Raw genomic sequence first — 23,083 nt, forward strand, 5'->3', positions numbered from 1 at the left:
AGACCACACCTCGAGTACTGTGTACAGTTTTGGTCGCCTCATCTGAGGAAGGATGTTCTTGCCATGGAGGGGGTGCAGCGGCGATTCACCAGGCTGATACCAGGAATGGCGGGAATGACCTATGAGGAGAGACTATGTAGTTTAGGGATGTACACACTGGAGTTTAGAAGATTGAGAGGGGACCTCATAGAAGTGTATAAAATTCTGACAGGTCTAGACAGACTGGATGCAGAAGGAATGTTTCCCTTGGCGGGTGAAAACAGAACTAGAGGACATAATTTAAGGATAAGGGCTAAACCATTTAGGACAGAGATGAGGGGGAATTTCTTCACTCAGAGAGTGGTGAACCTGTGGAACTCATTGCCACAGAGGGCAGTGTACGCCAGCTCATTAAATATATTTAAGAGGGAATTAGATATATTTCTACGGGCAAAAGGGGTTAAGGGTTACGGAGAGAAGGCGGGGACGGGATACTGAATTAAAGGATCAGCCATGATCTCATTAAATGGCGGAGCAGGCACGAAGGGCCGAATGGCCTACTCCTGCTCCTATCTTCTATGTATCTATGTATCTATGATGCTGCAGATACTTAAGATCAAGTGCCTGGAACTCGACCCGCAAGAACCGGACTCGACTGCTAAGTTCTCGCACTGGCTGAACTGTTTTGAGTCCTTTCTGGCTGCATCCGGGGAGACCGTCGCCACCGACGCCGCCAAGCTCAGGGTGCTGAATTCTAAAGTAAACCACCGAGCTTTTGCCCTTATCCGGGACGCTACGAGCTACCAGGGGGCTATCGACATTTTGAAGGAGCAATATGCACGCCCGGTCAACTATGTTTACGCAAGACATCTCCTGGGGTCTCGCAAACAACAGCCCGGGGAACCCACAGAAGCATACATACGGGCGCTGAAGGAACTCGGCCGAGCCTGCGAATGCAAGCAAGTATCAGCCACGGAACATACGGAGGAGCTTATCCGGGACGCCCTCGTTGCGGGCCTCAGGTCCACTCACACACAGCAGCGACTGCTGGAAAGTAGCGAGCTCGACCTGAAGAAGGTGATTTCACTCACCCTTTCGTTGGACGTAGCCCATCGGAACACGGAGGCCTACTCCCCGGACCGCGCGGCCGCCTCATGGATGTCGCAGCCGCCGCCATCTTGGGACGCGGCACCGCCCCGGGCCCCGGCCCCAACTGCTGCAGCGATGTCCCGCCCGAGCCAGAAATGTTATTTCTGTGGCCAAACCAAACACCCCAGGGCGCGCTGCCCGGCGAAAAACGCGGTCTGCTCTGCCTGCGGTAAGAAGGGACACTACGCTGGCGTCTGCAGAAGTCAGAAGACCCCTACCTCCAGCAGCGCCGCGTGCGATTCGTGGGAGCGGCCATCTTGCCTTCCTCCAGCCTCGTGGGGATCGGGATCGTCATGGGCGGCGCCATTTTGTCCTTCTTCTCCGACGCCGCCATTTTGTCCGCCATTTTGCCAACGGGCCCCCGACTCACCCACCGCCTCACCGGAGTTCTACAGCGACGCTCCCGACTCCACAGCGGCCTCCATTACGCTGGATCAATCCAGACCCCATCAGCTAGCCAGGTCCACGATGGACATCCAGGTAAATGGCCGCGCCACAACTTGCCTTTTTGATTCCGGGAGCACGGAGAGCTTCATACACCCTGATACGGTACGGCATTATTCCCGCTCGGTCCGGCCAACGCGCCATCGGATCTCCATGGCCTCAAAATCTCACTCAGCAGACATCGGCGGCTACTGCGTAGTGACCCTCTCGGTGAAGGGCTCCGTTTATAAAAATGTAAAGCTATTCATCCTGCCACATCTCTGCGCTGCCGTTCTGCTGGGGTTGGACTTTCATTGTCACTTTAAGAGTGTCACCTTGACATACGGTGGGCCTCTTCCCCCGCTCACTGTCTGCAACCAGCAGTTTTTAAATTGCCCGCCGCGCCCCACCTGTAGTCTCTCCACCCTCAAAATCACCCCCCCCCCCGTTCGCTAACCTCACCTGCGACTGCAAGCCTATCGCCACAAAGAGCAGGCGATACAGCACCGGGGACACATCCTTCATAAGATCTGAGGTGACGCGGCTCCTGAAAGAGGGGATTATTGAGGATAGTACCAGCCCCTGGCGAGCTCAGGTGGTAGTCGTTAAGACCGGCAACAAGCAGCGCCTGGTCATCAACTACAGCCAGACTATCAACAAGTACACCCAGTTGGATGCATACCCTCTCCCCCGCATAGCCGACATGGTTAATAAGATAGCGCAATATCGCGTTTTCTCGGCCACTGACCTCAAGGCAGCATACCACCAAATCCCTATCCGCCCTGAGGACCGCCAGTACACAGCTTTCGAGGCAAACGGCCGTCTTTTTCACTTCCTCAGGGTTCCTTTCGGCGTCACCAACGGTGTCTCCGTCTTCCAGAGGGAGATGGACCGGATGGTCGACGAGAATGCGTTACAGGCCAAGTTTCCCTACCTGGACAACGTGACCATCTGCGGCCATGACCTGCAGGACCATGACGCCAATCTTGATAAGTTCCTTTGCACGGCCCAACTCCTAAACCTCACGTACAACAAGGAAAAGTGCATATTCCGCGCAGCCCGCCTCGCTATCCTTGGTTGCGTGGTGGAACACGGAGTCATTGGTCCTGACCCTGACCGGATGCGCCCATTGATGGAACTTCCCCTGCCCCACTGTCTCAAGGCCCTCAAAAGGTGCCTGGGCTTCTTTTCCTATTACGCCCAGTGGGTCCCTCATTATGCGGACAAAGCCCGTCCACTTATCAAGTCCACTTCCTTCCCCCTGACGGCGGAGGCCCGCTCAGCCTTTCACCGTATAAAAGATGACATTGCCAAGGCCACCATGCACTCGGTAGACGAGTCCATCCCCTTCCAGGTGGAGAGCGATGCATCCGACTTTGCCCTGGCCGCTACCCTTAACCAGGCGGGAAGACCCGTGGCCTTTTTTTCACGAACCCTCCAGGGCTCCGAACTCAGACACTCCTCTGTGGAAAAAGAGGCCCAGGCCATTGTGGAGGCGGTGCGCCACTGGCGGCACTACCTGGCTGGAAAACGATTTACCCTGCTTACTGACCAACGTTCAGTCGCTTTCATGTTCAACAACAAGCAGAGGGGCAAAATCAAAAATGACAAGATTTTGAGGTGGAGAATTGAACTTTCCACCTACAATTACGACATCTTGTACCGGCCCGGGAAACTCAACGAACCCTCAGATGCTCTATCGCGAGGCACATGCGCCACCGCGCAGATCGATAGACTACGGGGCCTCCACAGCGACCTCTGCCACCCGGGGGTCACCAGGTTCTTCCATTTCATTAAGGGCCGCAACCTGCCTTACTCCATCGAGGAGGTCAGGACCATGACCAGGAGCTGCCCAGTCTGTGCAGAGTGCAAGCCGCACTTCTATATGCCTGACAGAGCAAACCTGATCAAGGCCACCCGCCCTTTTGAGCGCCTGAGTGTCGACTTTAAAGGGCCCCTCCCCTCCTCTGACCGTAATGTGTACTTCCTCAACATAGTTGATGAGTACTCCCGTTTCCCTTTCGCCATCCCCTGCCCGGACATGACCACCGCTACGGTCATTAAATGCCTGCACAACCTCTTTGCTCTGTTCGGTTTTCCCAGCTATATTCATAGCGACCGGGGCTCATCCTTCATGAGCGACGAACTCCATCAGTACCTGCTCATGAGAGGTATTGCCTCAAGCCGGACCACCAGCTACAACCCCCGGGGGAACGGACAGGTTGAAAGAGAGAACGCGATGGTCTGGAAGGCGGCCCTCCTAGCCTTAAAATCTAGGGGCCTTCCGACCTCCCGTTGGCAGGATGTCCTACCTGATGCGCTCCACTCCATCCGGTCACTGCTTTGTACTGCCACCAACGCCATCCCCCATGAACGAATGTTCATTTTTCCCCGGAGGTCCACATCCGGTACCTCACTACCACACTGGCTGACGTCCCCAGGGCCCGTCCTGCTGAGGAAGCATGTAAGGTCCCACAAAATGGCTCCCCTGGTAGAGAAGGTTCACCTCCTCCATGCCAACCCCCAGTACGCCTACGTGGCATACTCGGACGGGCGGGAGGATACAGGCCTAGAAATTGGGTTTTGGCTTAGCCAGGGCTTTAGCGCCGGAAATTAGTGCCGGCGCTAAGTCCCCTGCGCACGCCAAAAATTCAGTGGCGCCGCGCCCAAACGGCTGCCGGCGCTACTGAAGGGTCTTAGCGCCTGGAAAAGGGCGCTAACTGCCGTTTCACGCCACAATTCCGGCGCTGCGGCACCCGATGCGGTGCGGCAGGCTGGGGAAGTGCAGGCCTCCTCCTTCCGTTAAGGAGGAGCTGCCTGCACCCGGCCGCGGCCCGCGCAAATCTGCTTAAAAATGAGCCCGGCACCTCGGACAAGTGCCGGGCTTGCATCTGTTCCGGGGGGGGTGGGGTAGAGAAGTCCGGGGAGGGAGCTGCTGGCAGGCGGCCGGCGGGAAAGCGGCCGGCCGCCGTGGGGCCTTTAATGCGCCGGCGCTAACTGCAGTAAGGCACCTCTGACAAAACGCTGGTTGCGGCTGCCACGGGCGAGGCGGCCGCAACTCAATTTCGGAGTTCGGGCGGGTTACCACGGCAACCGGGACGCTGCGCACACCGATGACGTCATCGGTGCCGGCGCAGCGCTACCGGAGCAACGCCGATTTAGGGCCCCAGGGAATTTCACTACTGGCCATAACTCCGGCGCAAGGCCCTCTAGCGCCTCAAATGAGGCGCTAAGGCTACTGAATTTTCAGCCGACAGTCTCCATTAGAGATCTGGCACCCTCGGGGTCCACTGACCCGTCACCATTGCCCTCCACCACGACCCCCTTCGACACAGCCCAAAATTCAGCAGACCCAATTCTCACCCCTGTCCATTCCACCCCAGTAGACGGCATGCCGCGACCCCAGGACCAGCCGGAGTCCACTCGCCCACCCAACACCAAAGGGGACGATACGCCAGTGCTCGACCCCATTCAAGACGCGTCGTTGGAAGCTGTACCATCGCAACCGTCGCCACGAAGATCTCGACGGCAAACGAGGCCGCCCGACAGACTCGCCTACTCGAACTTTTGATACACTTCACCCCGCCGGACTTAATTTTAAACGAGGGGTGAATGTGGTAAACCACTTTCGTTCACTGTGTTCACTGTTGTTGTTGTTGTTGTTGTCGTTCACTCTTGTTTCACTGTTATGCCTTACTATGCCTCAGCTGACTCCGCCCTTGGCTACCTGGTATAAGGACGGCCGCATGGCAGCTCTCTGGCATTCGGTCGTCCACTAGAGGCATAGTCCTGATCTGTTTGAAGTGCAATTCAGTAGTTAATAAAAGCCTGTCGTTCTGAACTCTGCTCAGCCTTTTATTAGAATTGATAGCGCATCAGAAGGGATTAACACAATTGTAAGGAAGGATATTAGCTCTGATGATGTGGAATCTGTATGGGTAGAATTGAGAAATACCAAGGGGCAGAAAAAGTTAGTGGGAGTGGTATATAGACCTCTAAACAGTAAGGCAGAGGTTGGGGATGGCATTAAAAGGGAAATTAAAGAAGCGTGCAATAAGGGCACAGCAGTCATCATGGGTGACTTTAATCTACATATAGATTGGGCTAACCAAATTAGTAACAATACTATGGAGGAGGAATTCCTGGAGTGTTTACGGGATGGTTTCCTGGACCAATATGTTGAGGAACCAACCAGATATCAGGCCATCTTATGTAATGAGAAAGGATTAATTAGCAATCTTGTTGTACGAGGCCCCTTGGGTCGGAGCGATCATAATATGATCGAATTCTTCATTAAGATGGAGAATGAAGTAGTTGACTCAGAGACTAGGGTCCTAAATTTAAATAAAGGAAACTACGATGATCTGAGGCGCGAGTTGGGTAGGATTGATTGGGGAATGTCACTCAAAGGGTTGACGGTGGATAGGCAATGGCAAACATTCAAAGACCGCATGGATGAACTACAGAATTTGTTCATCCCAGTTTGGCATAAAAATAAAACAAAAAAGGTGACTCAACCGTGGCTAACAAGGGAAATTAGGGATAGCATAAGATCCAAGGAGAGGACATATAAATTGGCCAGAAGAAGCAATAATCCTGAGGATTGGGAGCAGTTTAAGATTCAACAAAGGAGGACAAAGGGATTAATTAAGAAGGGGAAAATAGAATATGAGAGTAAGCTTGCAGGGAACATAAAAACTGACTGTAAAAGCTTTTATAGATATGTGAAGAGAAAAAGATTGGTAAAGTCAAGCGTAGGTCCCTTGCAGTCAGAATCAGGGGAATTTATAATGGGGAACAAAGAAATGGCAGACCAACTAAATACATATTTTGGTTCTGTCTTCACAAAGGAGGACACAAATAACCTCCCAGAGATGCCGGGGAACATAGGGTCTGATGAAAGGGTGGAACTGAAAGAAATCAGCATTTGTAGGGAAATGGTGTTAGGGAAATTGATGGGACTGAAGGCCGATAAATCCCCAGGGCCTGATAATCTACATCCTAGGGTACTTAAGCAAGTGGCCCTAGAAATAGTAGATGCATTGCTGATCATCTTCCAACATTCGATGGAATCTGGAACAGTACCCATGGATTGGAGGGTAGCTAATGTTACCCCACTATTCAAAAAAGGTGGTAGAGAGAAAACAGGGAATTACAGACTGGTAAGCCTGACATCGGTAGTGGGGAAAATGCTAGAGTCCATTATAAAAGATGTAATAGCAGAGCACTTGGAAAACAGTGACAGGATTGGACAAAGTCAACATGGATTCACAAAAGGTAAATCGTGCTTGACTAATCTACTGGAATTTTTTGAGGATGTAACTGGTAAAATAGATAAGGGAGAACCAGTGGATGTGGTGTATCTGGACTTTCAGAAGGCCTTCGATAAGGTCCCACCTAAGAGATTAGCGTGTAAAGTTAAGGCACATGGGTTTGGGGGCAAGGTATTGACTTGGATAGAGAACTGGTTGGCAGACAGAAAGCAAAGAGTTGGAATAAACGGGTCTTTTTCCGAGTGGCAGGCAGTGACTAGTGGGGTACCGCAGGGATCGGTCCTTGGACCCCAGCTATTCACAATATATATAAATGATCTGGACAAGGGAACTTGATGTAATATCTCCAAATTTGCAGATGACACAAAGCTGGGTGGGCGTGTATGCTGTGAGGAGGATGTCAAGAAACTCCAGGATGATTTGGACATGTTGGGTGATTGGGCAGAAACATGGCAGATGCAATATAATGTGGATAAATGTGAGGTTATCCACTTTGGTAGCAAAAACAGGAAGACAGATTATTATCTAAATGGCAATAGATTGGGAGAAGGGGAAGTGCAACGAGACCTGGGTGTCCTTGTGCACCAGTCGCTGAAGGTAAGCATGCAGGTGCAGCAGGCGGTTAAGAAGGCAAATGGTATGTTGGCCTTCGTAGCAAGAGGGTTTGAATGCAGGAACAAGGATGTCTTGCTGCAGTTGTACAGGGCCTTGGTGAGACCACATCTTGAGTATTTTGTGCCGTTTTGGTCGCCTTATCTGAGGAAGGATGTTCTTGCCATGGAAGGAGTTCAGCGAAGATTCACCAGGCTGATACCTGGGATGGCAGGAATGACATATGAGGAGAAATTGGTTCAATTGGCCTTGTACTCACTGGAGTTTAGAAGAATGAGAGGTGATCTCCTTGAAACTTATAAAATTCTGACAGGACTGGACAGACTAGATGCAGGAAGGATGTTCCCGATGGTCGGGGAGTCCAGAACCAGGGGACACAGTCTAAGGATAAAGGGTAGGCCATTTAGGACAGAAATGAGGAGGAATTTCTTCACCCAGAGAGTGGTGAACCTGTGGCACTCTCTACCACAGAAGGCGGTGGAGGCTAGTTCATTAAATATATTCAAGAAGGAGTTGGATATATTTCTTAAGGCTAAAGGGATCAAGAGTTATGGGGAGAAAGGAGGGACCGGGTACTTAATTTGGATGATCAGCCATGATCGCTGTGGTATCTTGAGGTGGCCATAGATGGAGACAGACACTTGTTAACTCCTTAACATGGTTTAATCAACACTTGCACATAAAAGCTTCTGCCATGAGGCAGCAAAAACAAAGAGTACAACCAGTACAGATCAGACTTAACTCAGGAGAGCAATTGGTGGATCAGGTTACTCATAACCTCCCAGGTTACTACACTCCTCCCCCCTTAAGATTGCCGTATGCAATTCTTAAACAATAACCCTTACTAGGTACTACGTTTTAATTAACCAGTATGCTCTAACCATGGTTAACCCCTGACTAATATAACAGGTTTGTATAAGTCTTTCTGGTTGCTTGCGAATCCTTTGTGAACATCTTAATTCCACTGTGGTGGATTCTCAGATTCATTCGCACTTGAGATTGGAGTAGTCTCTGATGTTGGTTTTACTCTGTCCTGCTGTGGCCTGGAAGTACCAGTGTCCACTGGCACCTTATAAGCCGTGCTTGGTCCTGGAACAGCCTCCTCTACTGCCCTTTGTTCCATCTGAGGCAGTTCCCCCTGCTGCCGGCTGAAAAGCTGATCCACATACCGACAAACCCCTCGACCATCCCCTAGTAACACGGAGTACGACACAGGTCCTGTAATGTCCTGGATTAGTCCTGGTATCCATTTAGGTCCATAACCGAAGTTCCGGGTGTACACAGAGTCCCCTATGGCGAAATGGCGAGCTTTAGTATGTTTGTCATGGTACGCTTTTTGGTTTGTTTGTTTTGTCTCAACCTTGCTTTTGAGATCTGGGTGTATCAGGTCTAACGTGCACCGCAACTTTCTCCCCATCATCAACTCAGCCGGAGAAAGCCCCGTGGTAGCTTGGGGTGTTATACGATAACTAAACAAGGCTCTATTGAGCTTGGTCTCCAGGGTGTCACCTGAGCTCTTCCTCATGAGCTCCTTAAAAGTCTGCATGGCTCGCTCGGCTAACCCATTTGAGGCTGGGTGATATGGAGCCGAGGTGACATGTGTGATTCCATTCCTTACCATGAATTCTTTGCTCACTTCACTAATTAAACACTGTGCATTGTCGGATACAATCATTTCTGGAATACCATGCATGCTGAAGCTGTTCCTGAGACAATTCAGTGTGGCATCAGTCGTTGCAGAGCTCACTGGATAAACGTCGATCCACTTTGAGTGAGCGTCTACCAGCACCAAAAACATTTTGCCCCTAAAAGGTCCCGCATAGTCTATGTGAATTCTCCTCCAGGGTTTGGTGGGCCACTCCCAGGGATGGAGTGGTGCCCCGGCAGGTGTTTTCCTCTGTTCCTGACATATAGTGCATGACTTTACCTTTGACTCAATTTCAGCATCCAAGTTAGGCCACCACAGGTAGCTCCTAGCTAGTCCTTTCATTCTAGTCATTCCTGGGTGCGATTGATGCAACTGTTCCATCAAAGTAGAGCGTCCCCGCTCTGGGACTATGATGCGTGCTCCCCATAGCACACATCCATCTTGGACACTGAGCTCATGCTGTCTCTGTCTGTACGGCGCGAACTCTGGTCCCTCACGGTGATCTGGCCAGCCTTTCAACACATACTCACGGACCCTTGACAGAACAGGGTCCTTGGCTGTCCAGCCCTGGATTTGCGCTGAAGTCATCAGGGGACTGATCTCCTGATCCAGCATCAGGACGTGCTCCTCAGGGGAAGTACTGCGAGGAGATTTTGAGAGGGGCAGGCGGCTGAGAGCATCCGCGTTCCCGTTTTCCTTGCCGGCTCTATACGTGATCACATATTCATAGGCTCTTAGTATTACTGCCCATCTCATTATTCTCTGTGATGCCATTTGAGGCACCGCTTTCATCTCATTCAGTAAGCTAATAAGAGGCTTGTGGTCAGTACTGATTACAAATTTCCTCCCATATATGTACTTATGGAATTTCTTTACTCCAAATATAATGGCCAACCCCTCTTTATCAAGCTGTGAATAGTTCTTTTCCGCAGCTGTGAGCGTGCGTGAAACAAACCCGATGGGTCTTTCTGTGGTGTATGTAACCTGTTCCACCTTAAGAGAACTTAAGCCTGGTCCACCTTAAGAAAGGTACTACTTTCTTTGGCTGCTGTATACGTAATACCGGTGGTGACCACACCGGTATATAAGCACAGTGTAATAATATTGTATTCAGTATAGTCCGACCTCCAACCAGTAAAGACCTGTTGAATTTACTCTTGTGGTCTGTGTAGTAATTCTCACTATAACACACAGACTTAACAGTGGCGACGAGTCTGATTCTTACCCTGCTGCAGTAATTTCCACGGCGACTTCGTCCACAGACAGGACGTCGAAGAGAGGTTTCCACCCTCATCACCTACGGGAAGACACGTCGAGCGGCAGGCATCGAGCAACCGGAGTGCAGAAGACATCCTGACCTCGAAGCCTCCATCAGCGACTGTCAGCTTCTTCTACTACCTCGTGGTGGGTAAGCCGGGCAGCGACGCGACAGAAAGTCAACTGCGTTGGCTGTACAGACGGGGCTGGGAAGACGGAGGAATAAGGGCGGTGAGGTCGATCGCGACCAGAGATAAGGGCCAGGCCGCTTTCGAGCGAGAGGCGCAGCGCGGGACATTGATCGTGACCGGAGATAAGGGCCGCATTCGGGCTAAAGGCGCTGCGTCTGGGGAATCTGAAGGCGCGAGAGCCGCGGTGAAGCGGAGACAGCGTCGGGGGACGGGTGAAGACCGCCAAGCGCGGGAAAACCGCCATTTTGTGGGCGGAGGACGACGGCAAGAGCGGGAAGCCGCCATCTTAGATAACATTAAAAATACGATAAATTGCTACGATGCCTAAACATGGGAACATTAATGCCTTCGACAGTGATATAGAAGACTGGGCTATGTATGTAGAATGCATACAAAACTATTGTAAGGCAAATAAAATTCCTGAGGCAGATAAAGCACTAACATTACTAAACTTAATGGGTGCGAAGACATACGGGCAATTGAAACACCTGTTATCACCAGATGAACCGGCGGATAAGACGTTCAAACAGATTGTTACTGTCCTAAAAAATCATCTTAACCCCACGCCGCTGATGCTAGCGGAATGATTTAAATTTTACGATAGAAGACAGCTGCAAAATGAAAGCAATGCTGAATATTTGATGGAATTACGTAAGCTAGCAAAATATTGTCAGTTTGGAACGGGACTGACAGAGGCACTTCGAGATAGATTTGTGTGTGGTTTATTTAAACAGGATACACAAAGGCGACTGCTCGAGGAGAATGAGCTGTCTCTCGAGAAGGCGGTCACTATGGCAGCAGCACACGAGGCCGCAGCGAGAGGCACGGCAGTAATGCAGCTACGGCCACCGGAACTCGGTACAAACAAATTGGGTTTGAGTTCTGTCAAATGTTATCGTTGTGGAAAGACAACGCATGATCAGAACCAGTGTTGGTTTAAAAACCAAGAATGCAGAACGTGTGGCAGGCTTGGCCACATAGCTAAAGTATGCCGGTCAGGAAAGAAGACCAGCAACAAAAAGTCACCGCAAGGAAAATATGCAAAGGTACACAAGGTGACAAAGAACAGTTTGAACGAACAGAAGTCAGATTCAGACGCTAGCAGTAATGAACTGGATAGCTTAAGAATACACAACGTTGGTAAGGATACAGACCTCCAGACAATTTGGGTCACTCTTAAGATAGCAGGAGTCCAAGTAAAAATGGAATTGGACACTGGATCGGCATTGACGGTCATGAATAAGAAAGATTACAGAAGGTTATTCCAACATATTCCCTTACAGGATACGGAGATTATATTGAAAACGTACACGGGGCAAAGAGTGTACCCCATCGGAAAAATAGAGGTAGAAGTGGTCCACAAGGGCGAAGGAAGCCAAGTAATGGACTTATATGTGCTACCTGAAGGAGGTCCACCACTACTAGGACAGGAGTGGATTAGGAAAATGAATATGGACTGGCACTCCTTGAAAGCACTAACGGTAGATTCCGGGGAAACAGCTGTCAAACCTAAACGATTGTCCAGAATATTGGATGAGGCTAAAGAGGTGTTCCAGCCGGGACTGGGAACACTGAGAGGAATTACGGCAAACATCAAGATTGATGAACATGCACAACCAAAATTTTTTAAAGCCAGACCGGTACCCTATGCAATACGACCTGCGGTTGAAGCGGAGCTGGAAGCACTAGAACGTTCAGGTGTACTGTCTATAGATTGGAGTGAGTGGGCTACGCCCATTGTTCCCGTTATGAAACGTCCTGCGAACAATAAGCCAGGAGATCCAGGGAAGGTTCGCATCTGTGGAGATTTCAAAATCACCGTTAATCCGGTGCTTCACACGGTGCAGTATCCGCTTCCACGGATTGAGGATATTTTCGCTTCACTGTCTGGCGGGAAACACTTCACCAAGATAGACCTGGTGCAGGCGTACTTGCAGATGGAGGTTGAAGAAGAGTCACGCCAATACCTCACGATCAACACGCATCGAGGGTTGTACCGGTACAATAGGCTGGTTTTTGGAGTGGCATCGGCTCCAGCAATTTGGCAGAGGGCCATGGAGCAGGTATTACAGGGAATTCCAGGCACACAATGTTACCTGGACGACATTCTGATCACAGGTGATGGTGATGAACAGCATCTCGCTAACTTGGAACTGGTGCTCAACAGACTGAAAGAGTATGGACTTAGAGTAAATCGGCAGAAATGTGAGTTCTTCCAGAAGCGGATCTCATACTGTGGTCATGTCATTGACCGGGAGGGGCTTCATAAGTCTCCTGACAAGATAGCGGCAGTTGTAAAGGCTCCCGCTCCGGAGAATGTCTCTCAGTTGAGGTCGTTTCTAGGATTAATTAACTATTACCATAAATTTCTGCCAAATCTATCCACGGTGCTGCATCCGTTGAACGCTCTTTTACAGAAAGGGGTACCATGGGACTGGGGCGAAAACTGTAAGAAGGCATTTCGCAAAAGCAAAGAATTGATCACCTCAGAGGAAGTGTTGGCTCACTTCAACCCGACACTGCCTATTCGGTTGGCTTGTGATGCTTCTCCATATGGTATTGGGGCAGTACTCTCACATAAATTGCCAAATGGCACGGAAAGGCCAGTCGCGTTTGCATCCAGATCATTGACCTCCGCTGAGCGCAACTATGCGCAGATCGATAGGGAGGCCCTTAGCCTTGTATGGGGAGTGAAGAAGTTTAATCATTACCTACAGGGCCAAAAATTCACACTTCTGACGGACCATCAACCGTTGGTGTCCATTTTTAACCCTAAGAAGGGTGTTTCGGTGATGACAGCACAGCGTCTCCAGAGATGGTCTCTTTTCTTAGGGGCACATCAATATCAGATAGAATTCAAAGGTACGAAACAGCATGGCAATGCTGATGGCCTGTCGCGCCTGCCACTACCTGAAGATGAAGACACGACGGAAGTTGACCCTGTTGAGTTATTTCATTCGACCATTATCGAGTGTTTACCTGTCACCAACGCAAGCATTGAAAGAGAAACCAGGAACGACCCGACACTGTCCAGAGTCTACGAGGTGACAGTGAAAGGATGGCCAACACGGGGTGATCCTCTGTTACCGGCATTCTCGGCAAGGTGAGACCAGCTGTCCGTCTGCCATGGTACTTTGATGTACGGGACAAGAGTGATTATTCCTCCCAAGTTAAGGGAAAGAGTTTTAAAAGAACTACATGAAGGTCATCTGGGGGGAGTTAAAATGAAAAGTCTTGCTAGGGCTTACGTATGGTGGCCGGGTATTGACCAACAGATTGAGGAGTTAACGAAAAGCTGCACTGGGTGTCAAAAAGTGCAAAATGCACCTCCGATAGCACCGCTACACCCATGGGAATGGCCTTCAGCCCCATGGCAACGCGTACACATTGACTTTGCTGGTCCATTCATGGACTCCATGTTCCTAATCGCGGTGGACGCACATTCCAAATGGCCAGAAGTCATCAAGATGAATACCACTACTTCAGAGAAGACAATTGCGGTGTTAAGAACAATATTCGCAAGGAACGGATTGCCAGAACAGATCTGTTCAGACAACGGACCACAGTTTGTATCGGAAGAATTCCAACAATTCTTAAAGAAGAATGGAGTTAAACATTATACCTCTGCCCCATATCATCCGGCGACAAACGGGTTGGCTGAAAGATTTGTCCAGACATTCAAAAAGGCTATTAAGGCCATGAATGATGATCAGATTCTGCTGCAACACAAGGTCGATAAGTTCCTGATGTCATATAGAAACGCCGATCATGCCGTGACTAACCAAAGTCCTGCTATGATGTTTTATAACAGGAGGTTGCGGTCCAAGTTGGACTTGTTAAAACCAAATGTGCGGAGGGAAGTGGAAAACAAACAGTTTCGGCATATTAACAGCAAGACCACTCGAACTTTCGACGTAGGACAACCAGTGATGGCAAGGGGCTATGGAAACGAAAAATGGCAGTCCGGAACAAACCGGGCCAGACAAGGACCTCTGATGTACACCGTAGATATTGGTCATAATGTGATAAGGCGTCATGCGGATCAACTGGTAGAGTCGAGAGCAAGGGTCGAACCCATGGTTGTGACAGAGACAGCTGTGGAAGACGTTCGTGAACCTGAAGCATCTACCTCGGCCGAGAATGTATTTGATGATGATGACACCCAATACATTGGCAACCAACTAGAGGAGGCACCTCAACAACAAGAATCAGAGACCACTGAAAGGCGTTATCCAAGCCGAATCAGAAAGCCTCCTGAGAGACTGAACCTTTGAACTGTTATACCTGAAGTTATATATGTATATATGTTATGTTTATTTGGGGATATGACTGTTAAGCTAAAAAGGGAGGATTGTGGTGTATGTAACCTGTTCCACCTTAAGAGAACTTAAGCCTGGTCCACCTTAAGAAAGGTACTACTTTCTTTGGCTGCTGTATACGTAATACCGGTGGTGACCACACCGGTATATAAGCACAGTGTAATAATATTGTATTCAGTATAGTCCGACCTCCAACCAGTAAAGACCTGTTGAATTTACTCTTGTGGTCTGTGTAGTAATTCTCACTATAACACACAGACTTAACACTTTCCGCTCCATCTGGCATGCGGTGGGCCAACACTGCCCCCACTCCATAGGGTGATGCGTCACAGGACATTATCAGCTCCTTCTTCTCGTCGTAATGCACTAACACCCTGCTGGACTGAAGTAGCTCCTTTGACTGCTGAAACACTTTCGCTTGCTCTGGCCCCCAACGCCATGGCTCCTCCTTTCTCAGCAGTTTGTGCAGGGGTGCCAGCAGCATCGATAAGTTTGGAAGAAACCGGTTATAATAATTCAGGAACCCTAGATAGGCTTTCAGTTCAGTCACTGAGGTGGGTGCCGGTGCATCCTGCACTGCCCGCACTTTCCCTGGTAATGGATGGAGGCCTGTGGCATCCACCCGATGTCCCAGGAATGTAACTTCCTTCTCCATGAAACTACACTTACTCCGTTTCAGGCATAGCCCTGCCTCTTCCAGCCGCTGTAGCACTTTGTCCAGTGTTTTTAAGTGATCCTGATCGTCACTTCCTGTTAGCAGAATATCATCTAAGTACACGGCCACCTTTGGAATGCCCTGCAGAATGCCCTCCATAGTCCGTTGGAATATTGCTGGGCTAGAACTGACACCAAATGGTAACCTGGCATACGTGAACAGCCCCTTGTGTGTGTTCACCGTGACAAACTTTTTTGATTCTTCATCTAGCAATATCTGCTGATACGCATGACTCATGTCCAGTTTGCTGAATCTTTCTCCCCCAGCGAGCGATGTTAACATGTCCTCCATTCTCGGAATGGGGTACCGTTCCAGTGATGATACTCTGTTCACTGTTAGCTTATAGTCACCACACACCCTTATGTTACCGTCGGGCTTCAATACCGGGACTATTGGTGCCGCCCAGTCTGAAAATTTCACTGGTTCTATTACTTTGTCCTTTAGCAGGCGATCTAGTTCCGCCTCAACCTTGGTTTTCATTGCAAAAGGTACCGACCTTGGTTTAAAGAAACGAGGCGTGGCATCACTGGCTACATGAATCTTGGCTGTGGCTCCCCTTAAGGTGCCCAGTTCGTCCTTGAACACTAACTCATGCTTCATCAGCACTTCTTGCAGCGCCTCTGTACTGTCCTCCATTTTATTCATTGCCTGCCAGTCCACACTCAACTCACTGATCCACCCTCGCCCTAACAGGTTTGGCCCTGACCCTGCTACCACTACCACCGTAAACTCTTTGGTGACTCCTTTGTGTTCCACTTGTACTTCGGCCGCCCCCAAAATGTCCACCTTCTGTCCTGTGTAGGTTTTGGGACTAATGGGGCATGTACCAAGCTCTGGTACTTTTGCTTCCCCCCATAGCTTGGCGTACTCAGTCTGCGACATTATGGTTACACTACATCCGGTGTCAATCTCAAACTTTACTTGACCTCCGTTCACTATCAAATACTGAGTAAGAGGGGGTACGTTGGGCCTTGAAGTGTCTATACTGTATATAGTGAAAACCTCCTCACTAGACTCACTAGACCCTTCCTCTTGTATGTAATTTGCCCACTTTGTGTACTTCTCCCTCCCCCCTTTAGCATGCTTTGCCCCTTTAGCACTGCTTCTCTCACTCACTGCCCTTTTACAGACTTTCTTTAAGTGCCCTATTTTTCCACAATTGTGGCACTTTGTCTTTGCATAATGGCTCGTCCCGCCACATCGGTAGCAATCCCCAACCCCGACTGGTGGACTTTTCGCGCCAGCTTCCATCTTGAAAACAGCTCCTCCTACTGGTTTACTCCATTTCTCCTTGCTCATACTGTTTAAGTCCTTAATGTCCTTGTTAGCCATCTCCATGGCTTGTGCTTTTTTAAATGCCGTCTCAAACGTTAATCCTTCTTCTGACAGCAACCTTTGCTGGATACTGTCATCGTTAACTCCGCATACTAGTCTGTCCCTTAACATGACTGTGAGCGCATTTCCAAAATTGCAGTCCTGTGCGAGCTTCCGAAGCTCCTCCACATACTCAGTAACACTTTCTTCCGGCCTCCTAATCCTCGAATTGAATTTCCATCTCTGTACTATTTCACTAGGTTTTGGATTGAAATGATTCTTTAGTAGACTCACCAACTCGTCAAAAGATTTTTCTCCTGGCCGCTCCGGGCTCAGCAGATTCCTCATCCGTGTATAGGTTTGCGCTCCCACACAACTCAGTAAAATGGCCCTTTTCTTTTCAGCACTGTCCACCTCGTTTGCCATAAAGAAATGGCCCAGTATTTCACAATACTCCTCCCAAGACTGCGACTTGCTGTCAAAAGGTGCCACGGAGCCTACCGTTTCTGCCATCCTTGGAGTCCGGTCACTTCAGCCAAAAAATCAAACTCCGTTTCGACTCCCGCGGCCTAGCCTCGTGCTTTTCCGACTAGTTTGCTCTCCTCTTCCGAATACTCCAAAACTCTTCCGTCCTTTATTCTCGTCGCCATATGTGGTATCTTAAGGTGGCCATAGATGGAGACAGACACAGGTTAACTCCTTAACATGGTTTAATCAACACTTGCACATAAAAGCTTCTGCCATGAGGCAGCAAAAACAAAGAGTACAACCAGTACAGATCAGACTTAACTCAGGATAGCAATTGCCACAGCACCACCTGGTGGATCAGGTTACTCATAACCTCCCAGGTTACTACAATCGCATTGAATGGTGGAGCAGGCTCGAGGGGCCGAATGGCCTACTCCTGCTCCTATCTTCTATGTTTCTATGGCTGTAGCCATTCTCTCCTCTACCATAGCCATCCTCTCCTCTACGGTAGCAAGCCTTACCACAGAGGTAGCCATCCTTTCCAAGGAGGTTGCCATCCTTTCTGTGGTGATGTGTTCATGCGCCAACGCCTCCACAAAGGCTCTGCTCATGTTAGCGATGGACTCCTCCATTTGCTCCACACTCGCAGTGACCCTGGAGACAAAACCTGCCAAAGACTCCTGCACCTGTTCCTGGAGTTTGAGCACCGCTCTCCTTCTGGATGGACCCGGAGCGTCCTCGCCACTGCGATGAGGACTCTCCACTGCTGTCCCTGTCTCCACCATCTGCTGATGCTCACTTGTGAGCTGTGATACACCAGGTGACAACACTACTCGATGTCCCGAAGGCCCCACCGAGATGTGAGTGTCTGCGCTGGTGCAGGGTGAGCTTAATTCTGCTGACGGAGTGCCCTCAGAGGTTGCAGCTTCCTCTGAGGAGTCTGGAAGCTCAGGCTCTTCCTCCTGGACAGTGGGGACGAGGGCTCTCGATGGTCCTGTGGGGGAGTAAAAGAAAGAGTTAGAGATGTGAGGTAAAGGTTGCATGCACATTGAATTGTGCAGATGATCATAGGTCAATCTGTTAGAGCATCAGAATCATTATCAGTCACTCATGCAATGTCAATGAGAGAGATGCCAAACTATTCTGTCACCAGCTTGCTGCGATGCGCCCGCCTGTCCGTCCCCCACTTGGGAATCCTCCTCGATCCCGGCAATTTCCAGGGCCGCCTCCTCCGAGGTGGTGAGCTGGGCTACTGAGGGTGGCCCTCCTCCTGTCCTCGCTCTTTCCCTCTTATTGTGGGCTCTCTTTTGCTGCAATGAGGGACACAAGTGGAGTTTGAGTGAGAATGAAGGAGTGAGTGTAGAGAATCCATAGCATAGATGCTTAGAAGGAGACAAAGGGCCCTCCCTGTGTGTTGTAAATTGTTGTCATTGCATCACAGTGATAGGGAGTGTGAGGGCTGCATGGTCGAATAGTTAAGTGAATGTGACCATAGAGAGAGAGGAAATGGGTAAGGGTGCAGGGATGTCAGTGTCAAGTGGGATGTGGAGGAATAGGTTGTCAAAGCAGAGTGCTGGTGAGGAGAGGCGATGGGGATGAGATTGAGGGTGATGAGAAAGTCATACTCACTTTTCCTGTGCAGAGAAGGTCATTAAACCTCTTCCTGCACTGCAGCCAGGTTCTGCGGCACATAGAGATGGCATTGACCTCCTGGGCCACTTGCAGCCACACAACTTTAGTCTGTTGTGGTGGCTTTTTTCTCCCTGAGGAAGGGAAGAGCACCTCCTTATTAGATCTTGCTCCCTGCACCAGAGATTGGAGGGAGGGCTCATCAAAGCGAGGTGCACACTTTTGCTTGCTGGTGGACATGGTTGGTAAATGAAGTCCTTCATACAATTTCCAAAGCGTTTCCAGTCTCCAGAAGAAGCAAGGCTGCTTGCAGGCCTTAAATCCAGCAGCACCAATGACATCATCAGAGGCGACTTTCAGGATGGAAAGACTAATTGGGCCAGGGGTTCCCACACGCTGGAAATCAAGTGCCCAATTAGGGGAAAATCGCACTTTTTTCCCACTTCATATCGGAGTCGGGGTCCTGACACGAAAACCACCTGACACGCCCCAGCCCGACCCCAATGGCAAAATCGAGCCCATAGTGTCAGTCAGCATCTGAATAGAGGAAAAGATAGATTAATTTTTCCATTCAAAGGTTTCATCCTTGGGATGCTGATTGACCTGTTGTGCACCTTCATCTTTTTATGGTTTTATTTCAGTTTATAGTTTTTGGGGGTGGGGCAGCTTCTTTTTATATTTTAAAGTGTTCTGACACACTGTACACATGCAGTCGCAGTTTACACTTTGAAAAGTTGTACAAAACGCAGAGACACACTGCCTGAGAGGGCGGTGGAAGCAGATTCAGTAGTGACTTTTAAAAGGGAATTGGATAAATACTTGAAGGAGAAAATTGCAAGGGTCGTGGGGAAAGAGCAGAAGAGTGGGATTAACTGGATCGCTCTTTCAAAGAGCTGGCACAGGCACGATGGGCCGAATGGCTGTATGGTTCTATGATTCCACTAAAATAAAAGATTTATTTAATCAGAAGGAGAAGGGTTAAATTCCTGCAAGCATCATAGTCTTTATCCTTGATTGATTCCTGGGATGAGAGGGTTGTCCAATGAGGAGAGATTGAGTAGAACGGGCCTATATTCTCTGGAGTTTAGAAGAATGAGAGGTGATCTCATTGAAACATACAAAATTCTTAGAGGGCTCGACAGGGTAGATGCTGAGAGGCTGTTTTACCTGACTGGAGAGTCTAGAACCAGGGGTCACAGTCTCAGGATAAGGGGTCGGCCACTTAGGACTGAGATAAGGAGCAATTTCTTCACTCAGAGGGTTGTGAATCTTTGGAATTCCCTACCCCAGAGGGCTGTGGATGCTCAGTCATTGAGTATATTCAGGACTGAGATCGATAGAATTTTGGGCACTAAGGGAATCAAGGGATATGGGGATAGGGCGGGAAAGTGAAGTTGATGTAAAAGTTCATCCATGATCTTATTGACTGGCAGAGCAGGCTCGAGCGGCTGTACGCCCTGCTCCTGCTCCTTTTTCTTATGTTCTTATGTGTTCTTTAGATGGTTATGCAGTGGAAAATTCCTCCAAGCTACAATTTTGCAGTTTCTGAGACACTGCATCTGAACTGGCGACTATACAGTAAACTCCTCGAATTCATTTAATTTCCCCATTTAATTTATCAGTGATTAAAAAAAAGTACAAAAATCGCAAAAGTCATGAAAAAAATAAAATGAGTCACAATCATTTGTAACGGAGTTTTATAAAGGGTCCTGATGGTGGATCGCCCCCTTTAAACATAAAATATAAGATTACCGAGCAATGGTTTTGAGCATAAATTTAAGACTTCCCTGTGGGTCGCTGTCACCTCAGTAGGTAAGTAAATAACTTGAAATTAAAGACATAACATAGAGTGCACTGGAAGGACAATGAATAAGTAATGAATCTAATGACATCTTGTCCCTGACAACAATGAACTTACCTTATCTGAGTAATGACTTGATCCAAAGTTCGCTTCAAAACTCCTTGTACATTTCGAATCAGATCAACTTCCTGTGTTAAAAAGAAATAACTTTATAGGATGTCGCTTCAGAAATGGTGCATTACTGATGGAGTTTTCACTGGTTGGTGCTCCCAAGTGTGAACTAGTGAGCAGTCCAGGTGCAAGCAAGTAATATACAACATTCACAAGAGTTCATTGACACCGGCAATGCAGCAACACACACACTGCATTCTAGGAAATCTGGTTTCTTGTTTGCCTCATTTCTCATTCCTTCCCTCCTCTCCTAAAGGCACTGAATCCTGCCGAATGCAGCACCATGGATGCCAGCAACCTACCGGTACCTTAATCTTCACCGTCGGTATAGCTCAATACCCTGCAAAGTGGTGCATTTAATCCACCGAGCATACGGGTAACTGACCCTGCTTCACTTCTAACTTGCCCCATACCACAGCTCTCCTTCTCATTGTTGAGATATTCGCCATTGATGAAACAAACGCTGATGCATGCCGGCTATTGTTCATTTTTTTTTTATTCATTCATGGGATCTGGGCGTCGCTGGCAAGGCCAGCATTTATTGCCCATCCCTAGCTGCCCTTGAAATGGTGGTGGTGAGCTGCCTTCTTGAACCGCTGCAGTCCATGTGGTGAAGGTACTCCCACAGTGCTGCTAGGTAGGGAGTCCCAGGATTTTGACCCAGCGACGATGAAGGATCGGCGATATAATTCTAAGCCAGGGTGGTGTGTGACTTGGAGGGGAACTTGGAGGTGGTGGTGTTCCCATGCACCTGCTGCCCTTGTCCTTCTAGGTGGAAGAGGTTGCGGGTTTGGGAGGTGCTGCCGAAGAAGCCTTGGCGTGTTGCTGTAGTGCATCTTGTAGAGGGTACACACTGCAGCCACGGTACGCCGGTGGTGGAGGGAGTGAATGTTTAAGGTGGTGGATGGGGTGCCAATCAATTGGGCTGCTTTGTCCTGAATGGTGTCGAGCTTCTTGAGTGTTGTTGCAGCTGCACTCATCCAGGTAAGTGGAGAATATTCCATCACACTCCTTACTTGTGCCTTGTAGATGGTGGAAAGGCTTTGGGGAGTCAGGAGGTGAGACACTCGCCGCAGAATACCTAGCCTCTGACCTGTTCTTGTTGCCACAGTATTTATGTAGCTGGTCCAGTTAAGTTTCTGGTCAATGGTGACCATTTAATCTATTGGGACAGGTATTTCTTTAAATTGAATCTTAATAGCCCTATGACAGTGATACTGTGGCGGAGCCACCAAAGGACTCAGAGCGGTTGTACATAATTCCTTTACCAGCAATGTAGTTACTGTCTGTGTCTGTACCTTTAATTACACTGTTTGACTGTACAATGTCTAGTTACCTTTACAGCGCGGTTTCAATGTGATGACGTCATGCCGTTAGTCACGTGATGCCCCGATGGCGGGAACATGAAGTCAGTCTTCTGACCAGAGGACCAGTCCTCGTGGAGCCCTCAAGGAGAGTAGACCTGTTATTGATGTGTTCTAGCAGTTTCCAGTTTAAACTCGTTTCATTTCATGAAAGTTCACTATTTTAATTGCCTGAGTCGAACTCAGTCTTTTTGATAGGAACCTCCGTTCCTACATTGGTGACCCCGACTTCAACAAACGATTTTCGTGGAAGATTCGACATGGACACGAACGCCGTCACGCTGAAACTGCCACAGTTCTGGGAGCAACAACCAGACGCCTGGTTCATCCAGGCTGAAGCCCAGTTCGCCATTCGGAACATCATCGTGGATCAGACCCGTTATTATTACGTGGTCTCCGCCCTCGACAGCGCAACTGCATCACGGATCATCAGCCTCCTCGGTAGTCCTCCTACTGACAGCAAGTATGATGCAATTAAGGCGCGGTTGCATCAGGTTTTCGGGCTATCAAAGTCGGAGCGTGCTCGCCGGCTCATCACGCTGCCCAGCCTCAGGGACTCCAAACCGTCCGAGCTCATGAGCCAAATGCTCACGCTCTTGGGTGCTGAACCGGAATGTTTCCTCTTCCGGGAGCTTTTCCTCTATCAACTGCCTGAACAGGTTCAGGCTGCCCTAGCCAGATCCGACATTACAGACTGCGCCAAGCTTGCGGCCGAAGCTGATAAGATTTTCACGGTTACCCAGCAGTGCTGCGCGGCCATGAGGTGCCCA

The 23,083-nt window shown here is 49.3% G+C and overlaps 2 protein-coding genes across 5 annotated transcripts in view; one reads left to right on the forward strand and one right to left on the reverse strand.

Annotated features, from left to right (window-relative positions):
- The window catches only part of LOC147110485 (cytochrome P450 2K1-like), a 108,228-nt gene that overhangs the window by 56,912 nt on the left and 28,233 nt on the right, over positions 1–23,083 (forward strand). For 2 of the 4 annotated variants that reach the window (XM_086000495.1, XM_086000491.1), the window contains exon 10: positions 4,935–5,410. The exons of the other annotated variants lie outside the window; for them this stretch is intronic. In XM_086000495.1, coding sequence (XP_085856621.1) covers positions 4,935–5,122 — 188 coding nt within the window. In that variant the 3' untranslated portion in view covers positions 5,123–5,410. Of the gene's footprint in view, positions 1–4,934; positions 5,411–23,083 lie in introns of those variants that run through there. 4 annotated transcript variants of the gene reach the window in all.
- The window catches only part of tekt4 (tektin 4), a 47,733-nt gene that overhangs the window by 15,690 nt on the left and 8,960 nt on the right, over positions 1–23,083 (reverse strand). The window contains exon 2 of the mRNA XM_086000497.1: positions 20,896–20,966. Coding sequence (XP_085856623.1) covers positions 20,896–20,966 — 71 coding nt within the window. The remainder of the gene's footprint in view (positions 1–20,895; positions 20,967–23,083) is intronic.

This window comes from Somniosus microcephalus, chromosome 11 (assembly GCF_052327205.1).
Source record: "Somniosus microcephalus isolate GS21.2 chromosome 11, FLI_Smic_1.0, whole genome shotgun sequence".
In the NCBI taxonomy this organism is placed as follows: Eukaryota; Metazoa; Chordata; class Chondrichthyes; order Squaliformes; family Somniosidae; genus Somniosus; species Somniosus microcephalus.